Source organism: Pleurodeles waltl, chromosome 4_2 (assembly GCF_031143425.1).
Source record: "Pleurodeles waltl isolate 20211129_DDA chromosome 4_2, aPleWal1.hap1.20221129, whole genome shotgun sequence".
Classification (NCBI taxonomy): domain Eukaryota; kingdom Metazoa; phylum Chordata; class Amphibia; order Caudata; family Salamandridae; genus Pleurodeles; species Pleurodeles waltl.
In genome coordinates, this window is record NC_090443.1 from 683,006,888 (window position 1) to 683,029,324 (window position 22,437).

The window sequence follows — 22,437 nt, forward strand, 5'->3', positions numbered from 1 at the left end:
AAGACATATTTAAGGACCCGGTCAAAAGTAGGGCAATCACACCAAGGGTGGAAAAAAAGTATAAGCCGCCTCCTACGGACCCGGCTTTCATCACAACACAGCTGCCACCAGACTCTGTTGTTGTAGGAGCAGCTAGGAAAAGGGCCAACTCTCACACATCTGGAGATGCACCACCCCCAGATAAAGAAAGCCGCAAGTTTGATGCAGCTGGTAAGAGAGTCGCAGCACAAGCTGCAAACCAGTGGCGCATCGCGAACTCCCAGGCACTACTTGCGCGCTATGACAGAGCCCACTGGGACGAGATGCAACATCTCATTGAACATCTGCCCAAAGACTTCCAAAATAGGGCAAAACAAGTGGTTGAGGAGGGACAGGCCATCTCCAACAACCAGATCCGCTCCTCCATGGACGCTGCAGATACAGCTGCACGGACAATTAATACATCTGTAACTATCAGAAGGCATGCATGGCTCCGAACGTCTGGATTTAAACCAGAGATTCAACAAGCAGTTCTCAATATGCCTTTTAATGAAAAAGAACTGTTCGGTCCAGAAGTGGACACAGCGATTGAGAAACTCAAAAAAGATACGGACACTGCCAAAGCCATGGGCGCACTCTACTCCCCGCAGAGCAGAGGGAATTACAGCTCATTCCGTAAAACGCCCTTTCGAGGGGGGTTTCGGGGTCAAAGCACACAAGCCAGCACCTCACAAGCCACACCGTCCAGTTACCAAGGACAGTATAGAGGAGGTTTTCGGGGACAATATAAAGGAGGGCAATTCCCTAGAAATAGAGGAAGATTCCAAAGCCCCAAAACCCCTACTACTAAACAGTGACTCACATGTCACTCACCCCCTCCACACAACACCAGTGGGGGGACGAATAGGTCATTATTACAGAGCATGGGAGAAAATCACTACAGACACTTGGGTTCTAGCAATTATCCAACATGGTTACTGCATAGAATTTCTACAGTTCCCTCCAAACATACCACCAAAAGCACAAAATTTAACAACACACCATTCCAATCTCCTAGAGATAGAAGTGCAGGCACTATTGCAAAAGAATGCAATCGAATTAGTGCCAAACACACAAATAAACACAGGAGTTTACTCACTGTACTTTCTGATACCAAAGAAGGACAAAACACTGAGACCAATCCTAGACCTCAGAGTAGTCAACACTTTCATCAAATCAGACCACTTCCACATGGTCACACTACAAGAAGTATTGCCATTGCTAAAGCTGCACGACTACATGGCAACTTTAGACCTCAAGGATGCTTATTTCCATATACCAATACACCCATCGCACAGGAAATACCTAAGGTTTGTATTCAAAGGAATACATTACCAATTCAAGGTACTGCCTTTCGGATTAACAACCGCACCAAGAGTCTTTACCAAATGTCTAGCGGTAGTCGCTGCACACATCAGAAGGCAGCAAATACATGTGTTCCCATATCTAGACGACTGGCTAATCAAGGCCCATTCGTTAATAGAGTGCTCAAATCACACAAATCATATCATACAAACCCTCTTCAAACTAGGGTTCACCGTCAATTTCACAAAATCCAAAATTCTGCCGCGCAAGGTACAACAATACCTGGGAGCCATAATAGACACATCAAAAGGAGTAGCCACTCCAAGTCCACAAAGAATTCAAAATTTCAACACCATCATACAACGCATGTATCCAACACAAAAGATACAAGCAAAGATGGTATTACAACTCCTAGGCATGATGTCATCATGCATAGCCATTGTCCCAAACGCAAGACTGCACATGAGGCCCTTACAACAATGCCTAGCATCACAGTGGTCTCAAGCACAGGGTCACCTTCTAGATCTGGTGTTAATAGACCGCCAAACTTACCTCTCGCTTCTGTGGTGGAACAACATAAATTTAAACAAGGGGCGGCCTTTCCAAGACCCAGTGCCACAATACGTAATAACAACAGATGCTTCCATGACAGGGTGGGGAGCACACCTCGATCAACACAGCATACAAGGACAATGGAACGTACATCAAACAAAACTGCATATCAATCACCTAGAACTTCTTGCAGTTTTTCAAGCACTAAAAGCTTTCCAACCAATAATAGTTCACAAATACATTCTCGTCAAAACAGACAACATGACAACAATGTATTATCTAAACAAGCAGGGAGGGACGCACTCCACGCAGTTAAGCCTGTTAGCACAAAAAATTTGGCATTGGGCAATTCACAACCAAATTCGCCTAATTGCACAGTTTATACCAGGGATACAAAATCAACTCGCAGACAATCTCTCTCGAGATCACCAACAGGTCCACGAATGGGAAATTCACCCCCAAATACTGAACACTTATTTCAAACTCTGGGGAACACCTCAGATAGACTTGTTTGCGACAAGGGAGAACGCAAAATGCCAAAACTTCGCATCCAGATACCCACACAAACAATCCCAAGGCAATGCCCTATGGATGAACTGGTCAGGGATATTTGCTTACGCTTTTCCTCCTCTCCCTCTCCTTCCTTACCTGGTAAACAAACTCAGTCAAAGCAAACTCAAACTCATATTGATAGCACCAACTTGGGCAAGGCAACCCTGGTACACAACGCTGCTAGACCTATCAGTGGTACCCTGCATCAAATTGCCCAACAGGCCAGATCTGTTGACACAGCACAACCAAAAGATCAGACACCCAGATCCAGCATCGCTGAATCTAGCAATCTGGCTCCTGAAATCCTAGAATTCGGGCACTTACAACTTACCCAAGAATGTATGGAAGTCATAAAACAAGCAAGAAGGCCATCCACCAGGCACTGCTATGCAAGTAAATGGAAGAGGTTTGTTTGCTACTGCCATATTAATCAAATACAACCATTACACACAACTCCAGAACATGTAGTGGGTTACTTGCTTCACTTACAAAAATCTAACCTAGCTTTCTCTTCCATTAAGATTCACCTTGCAGCAATATCTGCATACCTGCAGACTACCTATTCAACTTCCCTATATAAAATACCAGTCATTAAAGCATTCATGGAGGGCCTTAGGAGAATTATACCACCAAGAACACTACCTGTTCCTTCATGGAACCTAAATGTTGTCCTAACTAGACTTATGGGTCCACCTTTTGAATCCATGCACTCCTGCGACATACAGTTCCTAACCTGGAAGGTGGCATTTCTCATCGCCATTACTTCCCTGAGAAGAGTAAGCGAGATTCAGGCGTTTACTATACAGGAACCTTTTATACAACTACACAAAAATAAAGTCGTCCTAAGGACCAATCCTAAATTTTTGCCAAAGGTTATTTCACCGTTCCATCTAAATCAAACAGTGGAACTTCCGGTGTTCTTTCCACAGCCAGATACCGTAGCTGAAAGGGCACTACATACATTAGATGTCAAAAGAGCATTAATGTATTACATTGACAGAACAAAGAACATCAGAAAGACTAAACAACTCTTTATTGCATTTCAAAAACCTCATGCAGGAAACCCAATTTCAAAACAAGGTATAGCCAGATGGATAGTTAAATGCATCCAAATCTGCTACCTTAAAGCTAAACGACAGCTGCCCATTACACCAAGGGCACACTCAACCAGAAAGAAAGGTGCTACCATGGCCTTTCTAGGAAACATCCCAATGCAAGAAATATGTAAGGCAGCCACATGGTCTACGCCTCACACATTCACCAAGCACTACTGTGTAGACGTGTTATCCGCACAACAAGCCACAGTAGGTCAAGCTGTATTAAGGACATTATTTCAGACTACTTCCACTCCTACAGGCTGATCCACCGCTTTTGGGGAAATAACTGCTTACTAGTCTATTGCAGAACATGCGTATCTACAGCGACAGATGCCATCGAACTGAAAATGTCACTTACCCAGTGTACATCTGTTCGTGGCATCAGTCGCAGTAGATTCGCATGTGCCCACCCGCCTCCCCGGGAGCCTGTAGCAGTTTGGAAGTTACCTTCAATTATTTATATATGTATCATCTCAACCTTAAATAAGTGCATACTTAGTCACTCCATTGCATGGGCACTATTACTACAATTCAACTCCTACCTCACCCTCTGCGGGGAAAAACAATCGAAGATGGAGTCGACGCCCATGCGCAATGGAGACAAAAGGAGGAGTCACTCGGTCCCGTGACTCGAAAGACTTCTTCGAAGAAAAACAACTTGTAACACTCCGGCCCAACACCAGATGGCGAGCTATTGCAGAACATGCGAATCTACTGCGACTGATGCCACGAACAGATGTACACTGGGTAAGTGACATTTTCATTTCTTATCTCAAATGAAATCGGACCTTCGATGTGAGGACTTGTTTATTTACCTTTATTCCACCTCAGGCAATGCTGCCTTTCATTTCAGGTTTAAACAATATTTCCGACTGCATCTCAACCACAACCTCAGTTTTATTCCCAGCAAATAATTCTACCTTTCAGTTTTTGTTAGACAGCTCTACTTGTAACTGCAAAGGTACACAGGAAATATGTACCCCTCACTTATTTTAGGTAATGAGTGTCCAAAAAGCGACCATGAGGGCAACATTTACACTCCACTTTATATTTACCTTTATTTCATCTTGAAGATGCTGCCTTTCGTTCGCCAAGTTAGACAGCTTTAAACAATATTTGTGACTCTACCTCACCCACAACTCAAGTTTTATTCTCAACTTTGCTGGGCCAAAAAACAAGCTTGAAGGACACACTTCTGCTGTGTTCTTAAAAACAAATAGCATACATTCTTAGTTCAAGCACATGTTATCAAATCCGGGTAACTGCTTGCCTGTTAATCTATCGCCTTCCATATCCTTTGAGATAAGAAATTGTGCTTTCTGCCTCTTTTCACTTGCAGTATTACAGCAGAAAATGCATTCATCCTTTTTTACACGTGCGTGTTAATTAATTTGCGCCATTTCCATCAATTTAAATTAAAAATTTCATAAATTAAAATTAAGCTGTCCTTTCCAGTAAACATGATGCATATTTACTATCACACTACCCGTTATCTACCTTATTCATAACCTACCACTACCCATCCTGTTCTCTATATTAAGCACTACCAACGCCCCATAAAAAAGTGCTATGTTGACTATCCAAATACTTTGACAGCCGTTGTTCGTGTTGCTATTTCCCTTCCATTTCACATTTTAATTTAAAGCTCATACCATCCCTCCACATTAATAAATAAAAGAATAATGGTGGTTTCACAGCAATTTAGAATAACACTTTAAAGATACTGTACAACCACAGTGCTGTACAACACAGCTAAAACAAACCAATAGCTCTCATAGAAGCTAGACCTGTTGGCTTTGCCAATTCTTGGTATGATTTGGTGGCAATATTTGCCTTGCAGAGATCCCTTGGGAGTAAAATCTGTGTAAGGAGCTTGTATAATTTCTGGCTAACACATAAAAAAATGTTTGGTAGCAGACCGTTGGGGCTGGAAGTCTTAACTCTTGTAAGCTGTTTTATGATTTCTGCCACCTCAGGCGGTTCTTTCTTTTTCTTCAGTAGTGCCCTATCATCAAGCAAGATAGTGGGGATTGGCAGGTCCTACATAGTTACTCTGTGATCCCAGTCTCCTTTGCGTGGTATAGTTTTCCAGATACCCTGAAAAGGTCTCTGCAATATAATTGGTGGTGTGGACTGTATCGAACACATCTGTCTACGTGCCCTGCACCCATCTTTGTCCTGCCTTCCACTGTCAGCCATGCCAAGAGGTTTCCAGCCTTGCTGGCCACTTCATAAAACTTGTATTATTGCACTCTTATGTGTGCCCTTGCACCCCCCTCTCCCAACTGCATGTATTCTTCTCTTGCTAAAGTTATTTTATGAAAGGTGCTGGAATTCAGATTCCAAACTAGGAAGCCGCTGTTTATCACACATGGCCTTGTATTTTTCGTTACTTCTCCCTGCTAAAGCGACTATCTAATATCCTCTAGCGGCCATCTTCTACACTTCCCACAACATCACGGCTGATTCGACCATTAAATAGCATTCTGTGATGGTGGTCAATTGCTTTTTGGGTTCCCAGGTGCAGAGTTCCCAGCAGACTAGCCTCCATTCTATCCTACATCTCTACATATGTGTTCCTAATCTAGTGGATAGTAGGGGGAAGAGGTCTGAGATACCACTCCGCAAGAGCTGGGTGTCTGTTAATCTTGCATCTCTGACACCATCAAATAGTCTAAAACAGGACTGCATACCCCTCATGAGGGACATATGACTACTGCCGTTCCCTTGGGTGAGCTGCCTGGCAGAGGTTTACCACCCTGAGTACCTTTGGGAAGTTGTATAGCCATTTGTCTACTCCACTTGGCTTGGCTGCCATCAAGATCCTATTGGGCCTACTTGAATAGTGAGCTTCATATCACCCCCAGGGTTATTACGGCTTCAGGGGCTTGTATGATCACCGTCCCATTTTCTCAAGCGTCCGAGAGTAGAGGGCTGGAGGAAAATAAATTGACATTGCCAGAATTGTTTCCCCTTTTGTAAGGAAATGCCTCCTTGGCATGGTTACCCCCTGACCTTTTGCCTTTGCTGATGCTAAGTTTTGATTTGAAAGTGTGCTGAGGCCTGCTAACCAGGCCCCAGCACCAGTGTTCTTTCCCTAACCTGTACTTTTGTTTCCACAATTGGCACACCCTGTCATCCAGGTAAGTCCCTTGTAACTGGTACCCCTGGTACCAAGGGCCCTGATGCCAGGGAAGGTCTCTAAGGGATGCAGCATGTCTTATGCCACCCTTGGGACCCCCTCACTCAGCACAGACACACTGCTTGCCAGCTTGTGTGTGCTAGTGAGGACAAAACGAGTAAGTCGACATGGCACTCCCATCGGTGCCATGCCAACCTCCAGGGGTGTGGAATTTATTAAGATATCTACTTGTCCAGGGGACAGGTTGCTTCTCAAATCTACTTGTCCTGTAAAAAGATCTACTTGTCCCTTTGGTGCCATGTAGTGTGGCGACAAATTATGGCAGCAATTAATAGCCTCTCTGATTATGCCAGGGCTACTACCATAGTAGGGCTTGAATACTTGGAGTTTCAATCCCTACTGTAGAAATCTCCTTATTTTGCCACCTTTCTGCAGATCTGCATACTTGGGCTGAAGGAAGCAGTAAGCAATAGTTCCAGGGCTGGAATGCCTGTGAGTCTGCAAACCTACTAACCTGCATGTTTTAAAGATTTTTACCAGCTTCTCTCTAATATTTTCCCATAATAAGAAAGGTTGGACATTTACTCCTGACAATGGCAGAATTAGAACTTCTTCCAGGGTTGGGAAAAAAGTGGCTGGAGGGAAAATGAACTTGCAAATGCTCAATAGATTTTCACATGAGCAAATCTACACATCGTATTTACCCACGCTAAAATACAGTTCACAAATATTTTATAGGGGTACGACATATACCATGGGTGCACTTTTGTGACTTTCTTTAAGAATTTGGGGCCACAAGTAGGTAGGTTCAGATTTGTGACCTGCAAATTGCGAGTCGCAAATCCGAATGTAGGATGGTGTCCTTGACACCATCTGTGATTCGCAAGGGCTTCGCAAATGCCCACATCATGAATAATCATGAGGTGGGTCGCAATTTGCGACCCCCTCACGAATGGTGGCCTGCTGGAGACAGCAGACCACCATGTCTGACTGCTTTTCAATAAAGCAGTTTTTTTTGTAATGCAGCCCGTTTTCCTTAAAGGAAAAAGAGATGCATAACAAAAACGAAAAATGAAACGTTTTCGTTTCATTTTTTCAGAGCAGGCAGTGGTCCACAGGACCACTGCTTGCTCTGAAAAAATGTTTACAGTGACATTCACAATGGGAAAGGGTTCCCATGGGGATCCCTTCCCTTTTGCGAAAGTGTTAGCACCCATTTGAAATGGGTGCAAACTGCGATTGGTTTGCGCCCGCGTTCGCGGTCACAAAACAATCCTACATTGCACTGTGAGTTGCAATTAGGAAGGGAACACCCCTTACTAATTGCGAGTCGCAAACCCGTTTTGTGATTCGCTAACCAGGTTACTGAATCGCAAAACTGGGTTTGTGCATCGCAATGTGCTTTTTGCACGTCACAAACAGCGAAAGTCGCTGTTTGCGACATGCAAAAAGCTACCTACATGTGGGTCTTGGTCCCTAATTAGGTCTGGTGTTAACAAAGACATTTTGTTTTTATTAAACTTCTATTTCTCTCTCTTTCGGCTGGCTTTACTGTGAGTGATCGCATTCTGCTCTTCCACAAGGAGCATATTGCCACACAAAGTAGTTTTGTTCAGTGTCAGGAACTACAGTGGCAATCAGTGACGTAATGAAACTGGAGGGTGCCCCTTTGCAAAGAACATGGAGGAGCCCCCTCTCCAGACTCACTCAGGGTAGGTGCTGTGCTGACGGGCCCCCTGGAGGGCGGCTGCGGGGCCTTTGTTATGCCGCTGGTGGCAACGTGTGCTTTAAGAGTTCAAAAACTTTTTGGGGGGGGTTTTGCCAATGTTTGTTACAATGTTGAGGGCCTGGTAGCTCCCACAACAATAAAGTGTTACAAAAGCCATGTCAAAACAAGACACGCATTGATGAAACTAAAAGACTTATAAAAATATGTCAGATCAGTTGGCTTTGTCAGTGTTTGTTTATTTTCATGCTTCCCATAATCGTGTTGAAAATGGTTACACTGATTTTCCATTAGAAATATTTTTGGGAAATACTAGCATGCATCAACACATTTTACTAAATGACACTTCATTTGCATATAATCAGAGAGCATTCTGGGAGCATTATACTTAGCCTCTTAGCCTAAACTTTTCAAACATGTGCGTACACGTTTTTTTTTTTTGTACTGGAACCAACGTCAGTAGTGAAGTATGACCTTAAAACATTTATTTACAGCACGCACCCTAATAATGAAGGCTTTCAAATAATGAACCATAAATACAAGTTCGAACAGCATTATCCTTTGGAAACACATTACCTCAACTGCAGAGAGTTCAACTCTCTGTAAACAGGCAGCCAAAGGGTTTGTGCTGCAGGGGGTTGGGCCTACTTGTCCCAAGGACAAAGTAAACATAAAAACTTGTTGCCCTTGACCCCAAACAAGATGTCCCGGGCGTCGGGCGATAGGAATTCCACATCCCTGAACCTCACACTGCCTATGCAGTATAGATAAGTCACCTCTCTAGCAGCCCTTACAGCCCTAAGGCAGGGTGCACTATACCATAGGTGAGGGCATAAGTGCATGAGCACTATGCCCCTACAGTGTCTAAGCAAAACCTTAGACATTGTAAGTGCAGGGTAGCCATAAGAGTATATGGTCTGGGAGTCTGTCATGCACGAACTCCAAAGCACCATAATGGCTACACTGAAAACTGTGAAGTTTGGTATCAAACTTCTCAGCACAATAAATGCACACGGATGCCAGTGTACATTTTATTGTAACATACACCCCAGAGGGCACCTTAGCGGTGCCCCCTGAAACCTTAACCGACTATCCGTGTAGGCTGACTAGTTCTAGCAGCCTGCCACACACCAGACATGTTGCTGGCCACATGGGGAGATTGCCTTTGTCACTCTGTGGCTAGTAACAAAGCCTGTACTGGGTGGAGGTGCTTCACACCTCCCCCTGCAGGAACTGTAACACCTGGCGGTGAGCCTCAAAGGCTCACCCCCTTTGTTACAGCACCACAGGGCACTCCAGCTAGTGGAGTTGCCCGCCCCCTCTGGCCACGGCCCCACTTTTGGCAGCAAGGCCGGAGGAGATAATGAGAAAAACAAGGAGGAGTCACTGGCCAGTCAGGACAGCCCCTAAGGTGTCCTGAGCTGAGCTGAGTTGACTCTAACTTTTAGAAATCCTCCATCTTGCAGATGGAGGATTCCCCCAATAGGATTAGGGATGTGCCCCCCTCCCCTCAGGGAGGAGGCACAAAGAGGATGTACCAACCCTCAGGGCTAGTAACCATTGGCTGCTAACCCCCCAGACCTAAACACGCCCTTAAATTTAGTATTTAAGGGCTCCCCAGAACCTAGGAACTCAGATTCCTGCAACCTAAGAAGAAGAGGACTGCTAAGCTGAAAAACCCTGCAGAGAAGACGGAGACACCAACTGCTTTGGCCCCAGCTCTACCGGCCTGTCTCCCCACTTCTAAAGACACTGCTCCAGCGACGCTCTCCCCACGGACCAGCGACCTCTGAATCCTCATAGGACTGCCCTGCATCTAGAAGGACCAAGAACTCCCGAGGACAGCGGCCCTGTTCACCAAAGACTGCAACTTTGAAACAAAGAAGCAACTTTGAAACAACTTGAGTTTCCCGCCGGAAGCGTGAGACTTGACACACTGCACCCGACGCCCCCGGCTCGACTTGTGGAGAACAATCACTTCAGGGAGGACTCCCCGGCGACTGCGAGACCGTGAGTAGCCAGAGTTGCCCCCCCCTGATCCCCCACAGCCACGCCTGCAAAGGGAATCCCGAGGCTCCCCCTGACCGCGACTGCCTGCTTCTAAGATCCAACGCCTGGTAAAGACTCTGCACCCGCAGCCCCCATGACCTGAAGGATCTGAACTCCAGTGCAGGAGTGACCCCCAGGAGGCCCTTTCCCTTGCCCAGGTGGTGGCTACCCCGAGGAGCCCCCCACTTGCCTGCCTGCATCGCTGAAGAGACCCCTTGGTCTCCCATTGAAACCTATTGAAGACCCGACGCGTGTTTGCACACTGCACCCGGGCGCCCCCGTGCTGCTGAGGGTGTACTTTCTGTGTGGACTTGTGTCCCCCCGGTGCCCTACAAAACCCCCCTGGTCTGCCCTCCGAAGGCGCGGGTACTTACGTGCTGGCAGACTGGAACCGGGGCACCCCCTTCTCCATTGAAGCCTATGCGTTTTGGGCACCACTTTGACCTCTGCACCTGACCGGCCCTGAGCTGCTGGTGTGGTAACTTTGGGGTTGCTCTGAACCCCCAACGGTGGGCTACCTTGGACCCAAACTTGAACCCCGTAGGTGGTTTACTTACCTGCAAAAACTAACAAACTCTTACTCCCCCCAGGAACTGTTGAAAATTGCACTGTCTAGTTTTAAAATAGCTATATGTGATTTATGTGAAAACTGTATATGCTAGTTTGCTAATTCAAAGTTCCTAAAGTACCTACCTGCAATACCTTTCATTTAAAGTATTACATGTAAATCTTGAACCTGTGGTTCTTAAAATAAACTAAGAAAATATATTTTTCTATACAAAAACCTATTGGCCTGGAATTGTCTTTGAGTGTGTGTTCCTCTTTTATTGCCTGTGTGTGTACAACAAATGCTTAACACTACTCCTTTGATAAGCCTACTGCTCGACCACACTACCACAAAATAGAGCATTAGTCTTATCTCTATTTGCCACTATCTTACCTCTAAGGGGAACCCTTGGACTCTGTGCATACTATTCCTTACTTTGAAATAGTGCATACAGAGCCAACTTCCTACACCTTTCTATTCTTCTAGTATGACAGCATAACAGTGCCCAGTGTCAAGCAGAGTTTGTTTGATTGTAAGGGGGAGTGACTTAATGGCTAATATCCCCACCTCTTGTTAGCCCAATGTAAAACCCCAAATAGCTAAGACAATATATACTCCATGACTCCGCATTAATTACACACCAGGTACATTTCCTTAAGTAATATCAGATCTGGTTCCTGTCGAGGTTAGAACTTTCGACCACTGCCTGTTTTACTTTATTCCTCAATCCACTGACATTCCATCTTAGGACTTGGAGGGCCAATCAACCTGAACTCGTCATTCTGTAGAACATTGCTTTGCCCTGACCATAATTTCCGTCTCTGGCTTTGCAACAGCCTCCGCCTTCTGATGGCTAGTTTGTGTATCTCAAGCTGCCAGCACCCCAACTCCCTGTCAGCAGCAGCAATCCCCCCACTCTGCTGCCTAATGCTGTGGGTTGAGAACTGCCTTCTTCCCCAATGCTTGAGGTGTCCGTTGCCCAATAAGCTGCATCAGGACATTAAATTAAGCATTAACTTAAACTTCGAAATTCAAATAAAGGAAATCATGCAGGTACTCTTAAAATACTGACAAATTTCTCTGTCACAGATTGAATTCCTTCACGCTGTAATTTGTCAGGATTTTGAGAGGAACTGTATGATTTTCTTAATTGGAATTTTAAAGAAAAAGCATTTACAGGAACCGAAGATTTGTTCATTAGCCTTGAAAAAGCCCCACGGAACACAGCCATGCAGGAGGCAAAACATGTATCGACTGTTTGCAATATACCAACAGTATAAAATAAATACAAGAATGAGACTTCTCCATAAAATAAATATGAGCAAAAGCATACAATGGATATTACTGTCACTAAGAAAAAATGAAAGAATAAAAACAAGACCATGTCCAGTCTGTGTTTCTCTTTAATTCATCGGGTGGACACACTCGATCTTTTCTCTCATATTTCTCAACTCTGTTGGCTGGGACATGCTTGTGGTGTTTATCTCGACTTATGGCTGTATAATTGAGACTGTCCAGGCAACTCCAGTGTTCAAGCCGGGGTGGGTGCCAATACACACCCCCCATGTTCCCTCTGCTCGCTGCTCCATTTGAGGGTCATACCTCCTTGCCATTCATCTGTTGCAGCAGCACAGTAGGGGTATGCAGATTGCTAATTTGGTCCACTGCTTTCACCCCATGCCTGCCGCTGCTCAGCTGCCACCTACAGCCCAGTCCAAGGCACACTAAAAAGCGCAGAAAACAAAGGTGGTGAACTGACAATAGTGCACAGGGGTGGCACTTAACTGGTGGGGGGCAGAGTTGAGGCATCAATTGTTGGCGCACAGAAGCGATCACTATTTTCAGGATCCAGTTTGGTGAGGAATCTCAGAATAGCCACCAGGGAGGGTATTACTGCCTTTAAGTAACTTGTTTGTCAACTATGCTAATAAAGTTATCAGAATATGTACAGATGTGGTTTCCATTCATTTTAGGTTGTATTTATTATTCTGTCCTGGAATTTCTGTTATTGGTGAATCTACTACCTATTTGTGAAACAGAAATTAAGTGGTCAATTTTTTCTTCAAGCTTAATTCTCTGAAAAAACAAGCCAGAAAGCGCAATATAGACCTACACATCTTACCTGCTGGATTCACAAAGAGAAAAGAGAATTCTTCATTCTTCCATAAAAGGTTTGTTTTCAATTGGTTTGTTTCTTACCTGAAAAAAAATATACTTGTATATTTTCAAAACATTGCACGAATCTTCGTTGACAATTTTTAATTTGAAGGATGCTGGTTGGCAAAGTTTGTGTTAGTTATGTCATCAACGCTGCTGTTTTTAGTCTTTTCTTGAAATAAATGAGCTATGAAGTGGCTGTTGCAGGTATTTCTTGGCTTGTTATCAAGTGATACCTTGATCTAGAATGCTATTTACTTTGAATGGTCTCCTCTCGGTCTACTTGTTAGGATTTAACCCCTCAAAGGTTTTAGACATTTGGGGCAGTTCAAGGTCAAGCATTAAAAACATTTGTTTTTCTGCAAAGGATGCGCAAGCCAAATGTGTGTCCTTTTCCCGCACATGTTAGGGATAACAAAGGCGCCCAGTCTTTGTGTTTTACCCTAAAGGGCCTAACAAAATATCAAAATTATGACAAATGTTTGGTGCTTTGTGAAATTTTTTAAAAAGTGCTGTCCAATTTTTTAAGTGGGGGTGCATATTTTTTTATTTTTTTTTGTCTTTTCTCCCTATTTGCAATTTTCGGGGGACATATGTGAAAGGTTATTTGTGTAGATTGCTCAAGGTGAAAGTAGGGGAAAAAAGAAATGGGCAACTAGGTTTTGCATCTGTATGTTTTCAAACGGTGGCTGGTGTATGAAAGTAATATGCCTTTTATTTTTGTCAGACTCTTTTGGCTGCTGATATATAGAATGCAGGTTGTCCCAAAAACAGCAATATGCAGAGCCATCAACCGAGCCGCAGCTTAATGGTTTTGCATTATGTACTTATCATACAGCATTTCACAATGACATCACATGAATAAAAATTGATCTGAAAGAAAGCTGTAGATTTTTTTAAAGATGCCTAAGAATCTGAGTATAGTTAATGGGATTTTTCATACCATTCAGAATAACCCACAAGGTGAGGCAATTGTGAGGACATTTTTTTTTTTAATGTTTTTTTATTTTTTTATCCACAGTGATTCACAACTGTAAGACAAACCTATGTAGCATTTCGATAGACAGAAACGTCCTACCATGCTCCTTATGCACAGTTCTTGCATTGAAAAACAGTACCTCACATGCATGCCTGCCCTTATTGTACAGAACAACAAATGCCTAAAAATACAGTCACACAAAGAGTGGAAATGATGTTTAGAAAAACAAGACCTTTCTAGTGTTTTTTGCTTATGTTATTTGGCCCTGGGTTGGCCAACCCCCAAATATACCTACCTTCCGCCAGACACGAAAAGTAGAGTTCAGGGTAGTATGTAGTTTGCCAGAATGCCATGTAAACATTAAGCTTTTTACATTTGTACTCCAATAAGCATTTGTACTCCAAAAACAAACTTTCAACACATTTCAATGACAGAAAGTTCCTATCTTTGAGGGAATGGCAATAGACCAAACACCTACTTTCCTCACACATCTCTTACAGACTGCACCCTATCCAAGTGTAGGATTATCACTTGGGTCAGGAAAGTCAGAAAATAGTTTCAATTGTACTTCGTAAAAGGCATATTTTGTGATGTGGTTAGCTGGTGTATGTGGATTAATGTCAGCTGACAATTGGTAAAACCCACAGACCCCAAATATTTCTAAAAAAAAAAAATACGACGGGAGTGCAGACGATGTCCGACTGGCGTGTCTTTGTATGAATCCCACTACTTATATTACTGTGCTTCACAAAACGCAATGTTCTCAGAGCTGAGGCTTATTGGTACATCTCTGAGTAGGGAGTTTCTTTTTTGCATCTATGTAATTGATCACCTGTAATATGTAGACCTGATTAGGACCTAAACTTAAAGATCCACGCCTCTACCAGGGGTGTGGAATTTATTAAGATATCTACTTGTCCAGGGGACAGGTTGCTTCTCAAATCTACTTGTCCTGTAAAAAGATCTACTTGTCCCTTTGGTGCCATGTAGTGTGGCGACAAATTATGGCAGCAATTAATAGCCTCTCTGATTATGCCAGGGCTACTACCATAGTAGGGCTTGAATACTTGGAGTTTCAATCCCTACTGTAGAAATCTCCTTATTTTGCCACCTTTCTGCAGATCTGCATACTTGGGCTGAAGGAAGCAGTAAGCAATAGTTCCAGGGCTGGAATGCCTGTGAGTCTGCAAACCTACTAACCTGCATGTTTTAAAGATTTTTACCAGCTTCTCTCTAATATTTTCCCATAATAAGAAAGGTTGGACATTTACTCCTGACAATGGCAGAATTAGAACTTCTTCCAGGGTTGGGAAAAAAGTGGCTGGAGGGAAAATGAACTTGCAAATGCTCAATAGATTTTCACATGAGCAAATCTACACATCGTATTTACCCACGCTAAAATACAGTTCACAAATATTTTATAGGGGTACGACATATACCATGGGTGCACTTTTGTGACTTTCTTTAAGAATTTGGGGCCACAAGTAGGTAGGTTCAGATTTGTGACCTGCAAATTGCGAGTCGCAAATCCGAATGTAGGATGGTGTCCTTGACACCATCTGTGATTCGCAAGGGCTTCGCAAATGCCCACATCATGAATAATCATGAGGTGGGTCGCAATTTGCGACCCCCTCACGAATGGTGGCCTGCTGGAGACAGCAGACCACCATGTCTGACTGCTTTTCAATAAAGCAGTTTTTTTTGTAATGCAGCCCGTTTTCCTTAAAGGAAAAAGAGATGCATAACAAAAACGAAAAATGAAACGTTTTCGTTTCATTTTTTCAGAGCAGGCAGTGGTCCACAGGACCACTGCTTGCTCTGAAAAAATGTTTACAGTGACATTCACAATGGGAAAGGGTTCCCATGGGGATCCCTTCCCTTTTGCGAAAGTGTTAGCACCCATTTGAAATGGGTGCAAACTGCGATTGGTTTGCGCCCGCGTTCGCGGTCACAAAACAATCCTACATTGCACTGTGAGTTGCAATTAGGAAGGGAACACCCCTTACTAATTGCGAGTCGCAAACCCGTTTTGTGATTCGCTAACCAGGTTACTGAATCGCAAAACTGGGTTTGTGCATCGCAATGTGCTTTTTGCACGTCACAAACAGCGAAAGTCGCTGTTTGCGACATGCAAAAAGCTACCTACATGTGGGTCTTGGTCCCTAATTAGGTCTGGTGTTAACAAAGACATTTTGTTTTTATTAAACTTCTATTTCTCTCTCTTTCGGCTGGCTTTACTGTGAGTGATCGCATTCTGCTCTTCCACAAGGAGCATATTGCCACACAAAGTAGTTTTGTTCAGTGTCAGGAACTACAGTGGCAATCAGTGACGTAATGAAACTGGAGGGTGCCCCTTTGCAAAGAACATGGAGGAGCCCCCTCTCCAGACTCACTCAGGGTAGGTGCTGTGCTGACGGGGCCCCCTGGAGGGCGGCTGCGGGGCCTTTGTTATGCCGCTGGTGGCAACGTGTGCTTTAAGAGTTCAAAAACTTTTTGGGGGGGGTTTTGCCAATGTTTGTTACAATGTTGAGGGCCTGGTAGCTCCCACAACAATAAAGTGTTACAAAAGCCATGTCAAAACAAGACACGCATTGATGAAACTAAAAGACTTATAAAAATATGTCAGATCAGTTGGCTTTGTCAGTGTTTGTTTATTTTCATGCTTCCCATAATCGTGTTGAAAATGGTTACACTGATTTTCCATTAGAAATATTTTTGGGAAATACTAGCATGCATCAACACATTTTACTAAATGACACTTCATTTGCATATAATCAGAGAGCATTCTGGGAGCATTATACTTAGCCTCTTAGCCTAAACTTTTCAAACATGTGCGTACACGTTTTTTTTTTTTGTACTGGAACCAACGTCAGTAGTGAAGTATGACCTTAAAACATTTATTTACAGCACGCACCCTAATAATGAAGGCTTTCAAATAATGAACCATAAATACAAGTTCGAACAGCATTATCCTTTGGAAACACATTACCTCAACTGCAGAGAGTTCAACTCTCTGTAAACAGGCAGCCAAAGGGTTTGTGCTGCAGGGGGTTGGGCCTACTTGTCCCAAGGACAAAGTAAACATAAAAACTTGTTGCCCTTGACCCCAAACAAGATGTCCCGGGCGTCGGGCGATAGGAATTCCACATCCCTGCTCTACTGACCTTTGAGTCAACCAAATTAAATCTAAAGGTGGAAGGTACATTCCGAAAGACAGTAGATGGCTTATCATAAGTAGACCTGACGCTCATACACCATAAATTGACTATCTGATGTGTGCCTGTTCTTAGGTCCCTCATCTTAAGTAGTAGAAGGCACTGTTCTGCATACTGCCGGCTCCCAATCGTCATACCGGATTAGTCCAAAGTTGAATCACCCGCATTAGTGTGGAGTTAATAAATTATGTAGGTAAACTGTTGTGGTCATTTGGGCGCACCAAGTATTAAGGCGGCCATATTAAAGTGGACAAAAACAAATTAAACTTGTATCTGCTGAAATCCCCTAGAATTAAAGTAATCCGATAGCAGCACCTTTATAAATCTTCCAGGCGTACTCTGTGGAAACCAATGCATGGTCCTTCTTAGGGCAACTCGGTTCCCTTCCCTTGGTCCAAGAGTAAGCAAAAACACACCAGGCCCACCATAAGGGAAACCATCTCTCTATCATCACGCGTGATTCTGGTGGCCATATTGGAATCGATAAAGCCCATATGTTTCAAAAGTTCCTAATAAACATTAACCAAAAAAATAACATCCCATACCCAAAGATGTGTTGAAGTTGATTGTCTGGCGTGGTTTGTAAACAAGATAATTGCACTTTTTAGAATTGCCCTCGCGAACAATGGCTAGGCAGATAAATGGTAATTTCCCAAGGCCTCAAAGCTCTTCTTCTCAGGAGCCCTATGGGAGCAAAATGTATTGGAGCAACCATGTTGACATCCCATCCTTCTGTCATCTCTCATACCTAACTCAATGGCATTATGAGAAAAATTCTTATTGTCCATAGTTAAAGATTTGTCCATGCATTCAAAAATATTTTTTGCGCCACATCGGGATGTTCCAAAGATATACAAAGTTCCTAAAGTCTTAAAGAAAAACTTCAGTATTGGCCTATATAGCTACTCCATAAGAAAAATTCTTAATGTAGTGTATCCAGAGTTTCACCATGGGAGAATGGGTCACTATCTAGTTGTGTACAGTGAAGAAAATCATGTCAGAGTAACATGCCCACATATATGTCTACATATGTCCATCCCTATTATGTCTTATTGATTAGATTGTTGACAAATAATCTTGCTCACTCCTTCCTACGAGTATTGCTACATGTTATCTAATAAGTCCTTGTCTTCAAAATAGCAAACATATAAACACCATAAATGTACACTTCACGTCCATGCAATCATAGGTCCAAAATGGGCATTGGCAGTTCACACATCCTTGTCATTGTGTCCAATGTACATGATTAGACCAATTTATACACCTATTAATCATTAAAAAGTATGAGCACATTTTGCTCAGAGCATTGAGGACATTTCAACAAAATCACATTTCATCTGAGAATCTCGTATAGGAACCAAAACAAGCAGCAAGTACAACTTCGTATTCTTAAAACCTTTATTCGGATTTGCAACATTCCGTAAAAGAATACAGTTTAAAAAAAAATCATATTTCATCAACAAAATATCATGCATATGACAAATAAATATAACAAGTGGATAAAAACATACAAATCCAGAGACACTCACAAATCATTGGCAAATGAGAATATTTAAAGAGTGCAATCATTAGCTATGACTTTTGAGACCCAAAGTCATAGGCATACATGATCAAAAACATACACGACCGGAAAACATTTACTACCCGGGGGTATCATTGGCATATCGAGATATATATAGAAGGTGCTGTCTTTATCTACTAGTCTAGAGTAATGTGATTGTATTTCTTTCTCAAAACCACCAATTTTCTTAAGAAAATCAAAACTACCCAGCACACATCTTCATTCCACAGCCTCTGTAAATAACATAAACCATTAAAGTGGGCTCTAATATTTGTTCTCCGCAATAGAGGAAACTAAAACTCATGCCTTCAGGCCTCATATAAGGAGCAGACGAGCTAGAAATGACGTTTTTTGTACCTAAGAATGATCACATCTTAACAATATTGCGTGGGTTGGGGAAACCACAGCCTTATGATCATAAAAAATCTAAAAAGACAAAGATGCCATTAATAAAGAGGTTTAGTCACCCAGGACAGGTAAGGTTCCATGCCATCTGTTGTCGACAAAGAGACATATCTTACCAATGCAGGCATACTTTGAGCTTTCCTTAATCTAATATTAGAATAGTAAGTTAAGAATGTATATTTTCCTATATTTTTTGCCTTTGACGGGATGGTAGTCCGATTATCATACAAATCTTTTAAACCTATCACTTTAAAAGTCCTCCTAAAATAGGCTAGCCAAAGGATATCAGCTGCCCTTGTGAGGCTTAGGCAATCCGAGATACAAGCGTGCACCATAGAGGCCTCTGGATTTAGCCATTCCTTACCCAGTACAATAAAGGGGCAAGTCTTAGTGATCCCTCTAAATAGGGGAGCCCCAGTTCTTCATGGCAAGTACAAGTTACATTCATGGTTATCTAGATGTTACAATCTAAACCTGTCTTGTAGGTGTAATCATAGGATTTATTACAGGAGAGGCCATATCTCGTCTCCATCACTTAACCCTTTAGATGCTGTACAAAACCTCTCAATCATTTTTTTCTTAAGTTCTCTTTAAAAGTGTTTCAACTGACCAGCTCCTTTCATAGCCTTGTGCTACAAATAGAAATGACCAAAATATGTGGCCTATTGAATGCTTTACCATCTTGTTGTGGTCAACTAAAGAAGCTCCTCTCACTCCACATTTAATTCTTAATAGATTTTGAAGGATTTGTGCCTTCACTGGTTGAGTGGTCTGTCTTATGTACACTAATTCGCAGGGACACTGTATACAATAAATTACACTTCTTGTGTTTTATTTTGAAAAAGTGTCTTGTGGTGGATCATCCCATTCAATAGAAGGCTTTTTTTTTTTCCTTAGTAAAACTGCATTCTACACGATTATTACATTTAAAATGTCCTATCTCTGGTGGTAGTTGTAGCATCTCACATAGCCCTTTGTTCTTTTCCCCTGGTCTAGTGTCTGTCACTAATGTGTCTCAGAGATTAGGTCCTTTCTTGATTGAAAATAAGGTTTTTGGTATATTTAAATCTGCCAATATTTTCCAGTTCATTTTAGAATCCCTTTTACCCTGTTCGCCTTGGGATTCTATGTGATAACACACGTCATAGGGATATGTGTGTATTTTGGGTACTAACAGTGTCTCTCTTGAGGTGAACCAAGTCCTTTTAGAGTCCGCTTTCACTAATTTCCTAGGATAACCACTGCTGGGTCAGTTTATGAATCGGAGTTTCTTTATTATCAAAATAGTTGTTTTTATTTGTACAATTACTCAGAATCTGGAGGAATTGTACTTAAGGAAGTTATCTTTTAAAGATTGTGGGTGTCCACTTGTGAAATGTAGGTGGGTGTTCCGATCAGTGGGTTTGGTGTATAGATTTACCTCAATATAACACTCTCTTTCTTCAATCCATAGATCAAGGAAATTAACTCTTATTATCCATTTACATGTTGAAGTTGAAAAAGGGGTTGTGTTATTTAACCACTCCTAGAATTTCAAAAGAGTTTGTTTATTCCCATTCCACAGCAAGTGAACATCATCTTTACACCTGAACCATTGCTTGATGTGGAGCCAGAATGGATGCTCATCATTATAAATACATTTGCACTCAAAAAGGGCCATCACCAGATTTGTCACTTCAGGAGCAATGCTACACCCCATAGCTACTCCTTTTACTTGTATGTACAGGTCACCTTTAAACGCAAAAAAAGTTATTCTTCAGACAAAGAGAAGGTAGGGCACTAGAAAATCTGCTGGTATCATGGGGTCTTGCTCTAGTGTCTAGAACGGCTTTAATCACCTGTATTGCCTCATCTTGTGGTATATTATACAATGCTTCGATGTCTAAGGTAACTTGAATCTCCTTGCCAAAATCGAATTGCAGTCCTTCAGTTTTATTTACTATGTCCATAGAATCTGAGATATTTGCTTTATTTTAGGATACAAAGAATTTAAAAAAGGTGTTGATGTACTGCGCCAGTGGTTCTAGTAAGGAGCCACACATAGACATAATGGGCCTTCCAGGCTGGTTAGCTATATCTTTATGGATCTTTGGCAAGAAATGTGTTACAGGTATCCTTGGGTCTTTTTTGTTGAGGTATATAAAATCCCTTTTACAAATCCTGCCCTGTCTGTTTATGTGGTTAACTCCAAGATTTTTCCCGTTATATCTCTAGTCAGGTCTTGTCAATGGGCGGTAGTTGGCTTGATTAGCGAGTTGGCGCAGTTGGCGCATCTTTTGTGATCGTAATTAATACTGTCTTTTATACAATGCCACCCCCTTTGTCTGCAGGTTGACTAGCGAGTTATTATTCACAAGATTTTCTATAGCTTGCGTCTCCATTTTACTAATGTTCTGTCTGTAGAATATTTTCTTCTTAAGATAATCTCTCTCTCTGAGGACTGTTTCTTCAAAAACAAACACCTGCTGAAGCATACTAGAGCATGGTAGCCAAAAAGTTGATTCCAAACCGCAACATACACTTACATTGGTTTCACTCTCATTGACTGTCCAACAAAAATGCTATCAGCTTTATCTTCTGCAGGATGTGTAATGCCTCTGTTTTTATGTCTGTTTTTATGTCAATAGCGTTTTGGACCTTAAGTGGTACAAACGTGTAGGAGGCCGGGTTCTGGTTGCAGTACGCCTCCCCCACACTTTCTGCCAGTTTTTTTAATGCAACTTTGATTGAAGTGCACTGGGTTCCTGCTAACCAGGTCCCCCGTGCCGCTGTTCCTTCTCCAAAACAAGGCACCTGGTTACTTGATCCCCAAGTGGCCAAGCCCTTTAGCACCTTTGTAAGTCCCATGTAAATGGTCCCCCAGGTGTCATGGGAATGGTTACTGAAGATGGGCCCTACGAGCTGTAGCATAACTTGTTCCACTGTAAGGGACTCAGCACCAACCTCATGCAGACTGCCATTGTATGCTGTATGACAAAGTGTCCCCTAAACACTGCATGTAATATTTGTAAGTCACCCCTACAGCAGGCCTTAACAGGTGTAAGGGTGCAGTATATTACATGTGTGGGCATATCTGCAAGAGCAGATATGCCCCTGCTACGTCTTTGTCGATTCTTAGACATAGTAAGTGAA

General features: G+C 42.6%; 1 protein-coding gene across 3 annotated transcripts in view; it reads left to right on the top strand.

Annotated features, from left to right (window-relative positions):
* The window catches only part of ZNHIT6 (zinc finger HIT-type containing 6), a 215,170-nt gene that overhangs the window by 107,036 nt on the left and 85,697 nt on the right, over nt 1-22,437 (top strand). For all 3 annotated transcript variants that reach the window (XM_069232266.1, XM_069232265.1, XM_069232267.1), the window contains exon 5: nt 13,056-13,159. In XM_069232266.1, the coding sequence (XP_069088367.1) occupies nt 13,056-13,159 (104 nt within the window). The remainder of the gene's footprint in view (nt 1-13,055; nt 13,160-22,437) is intronic.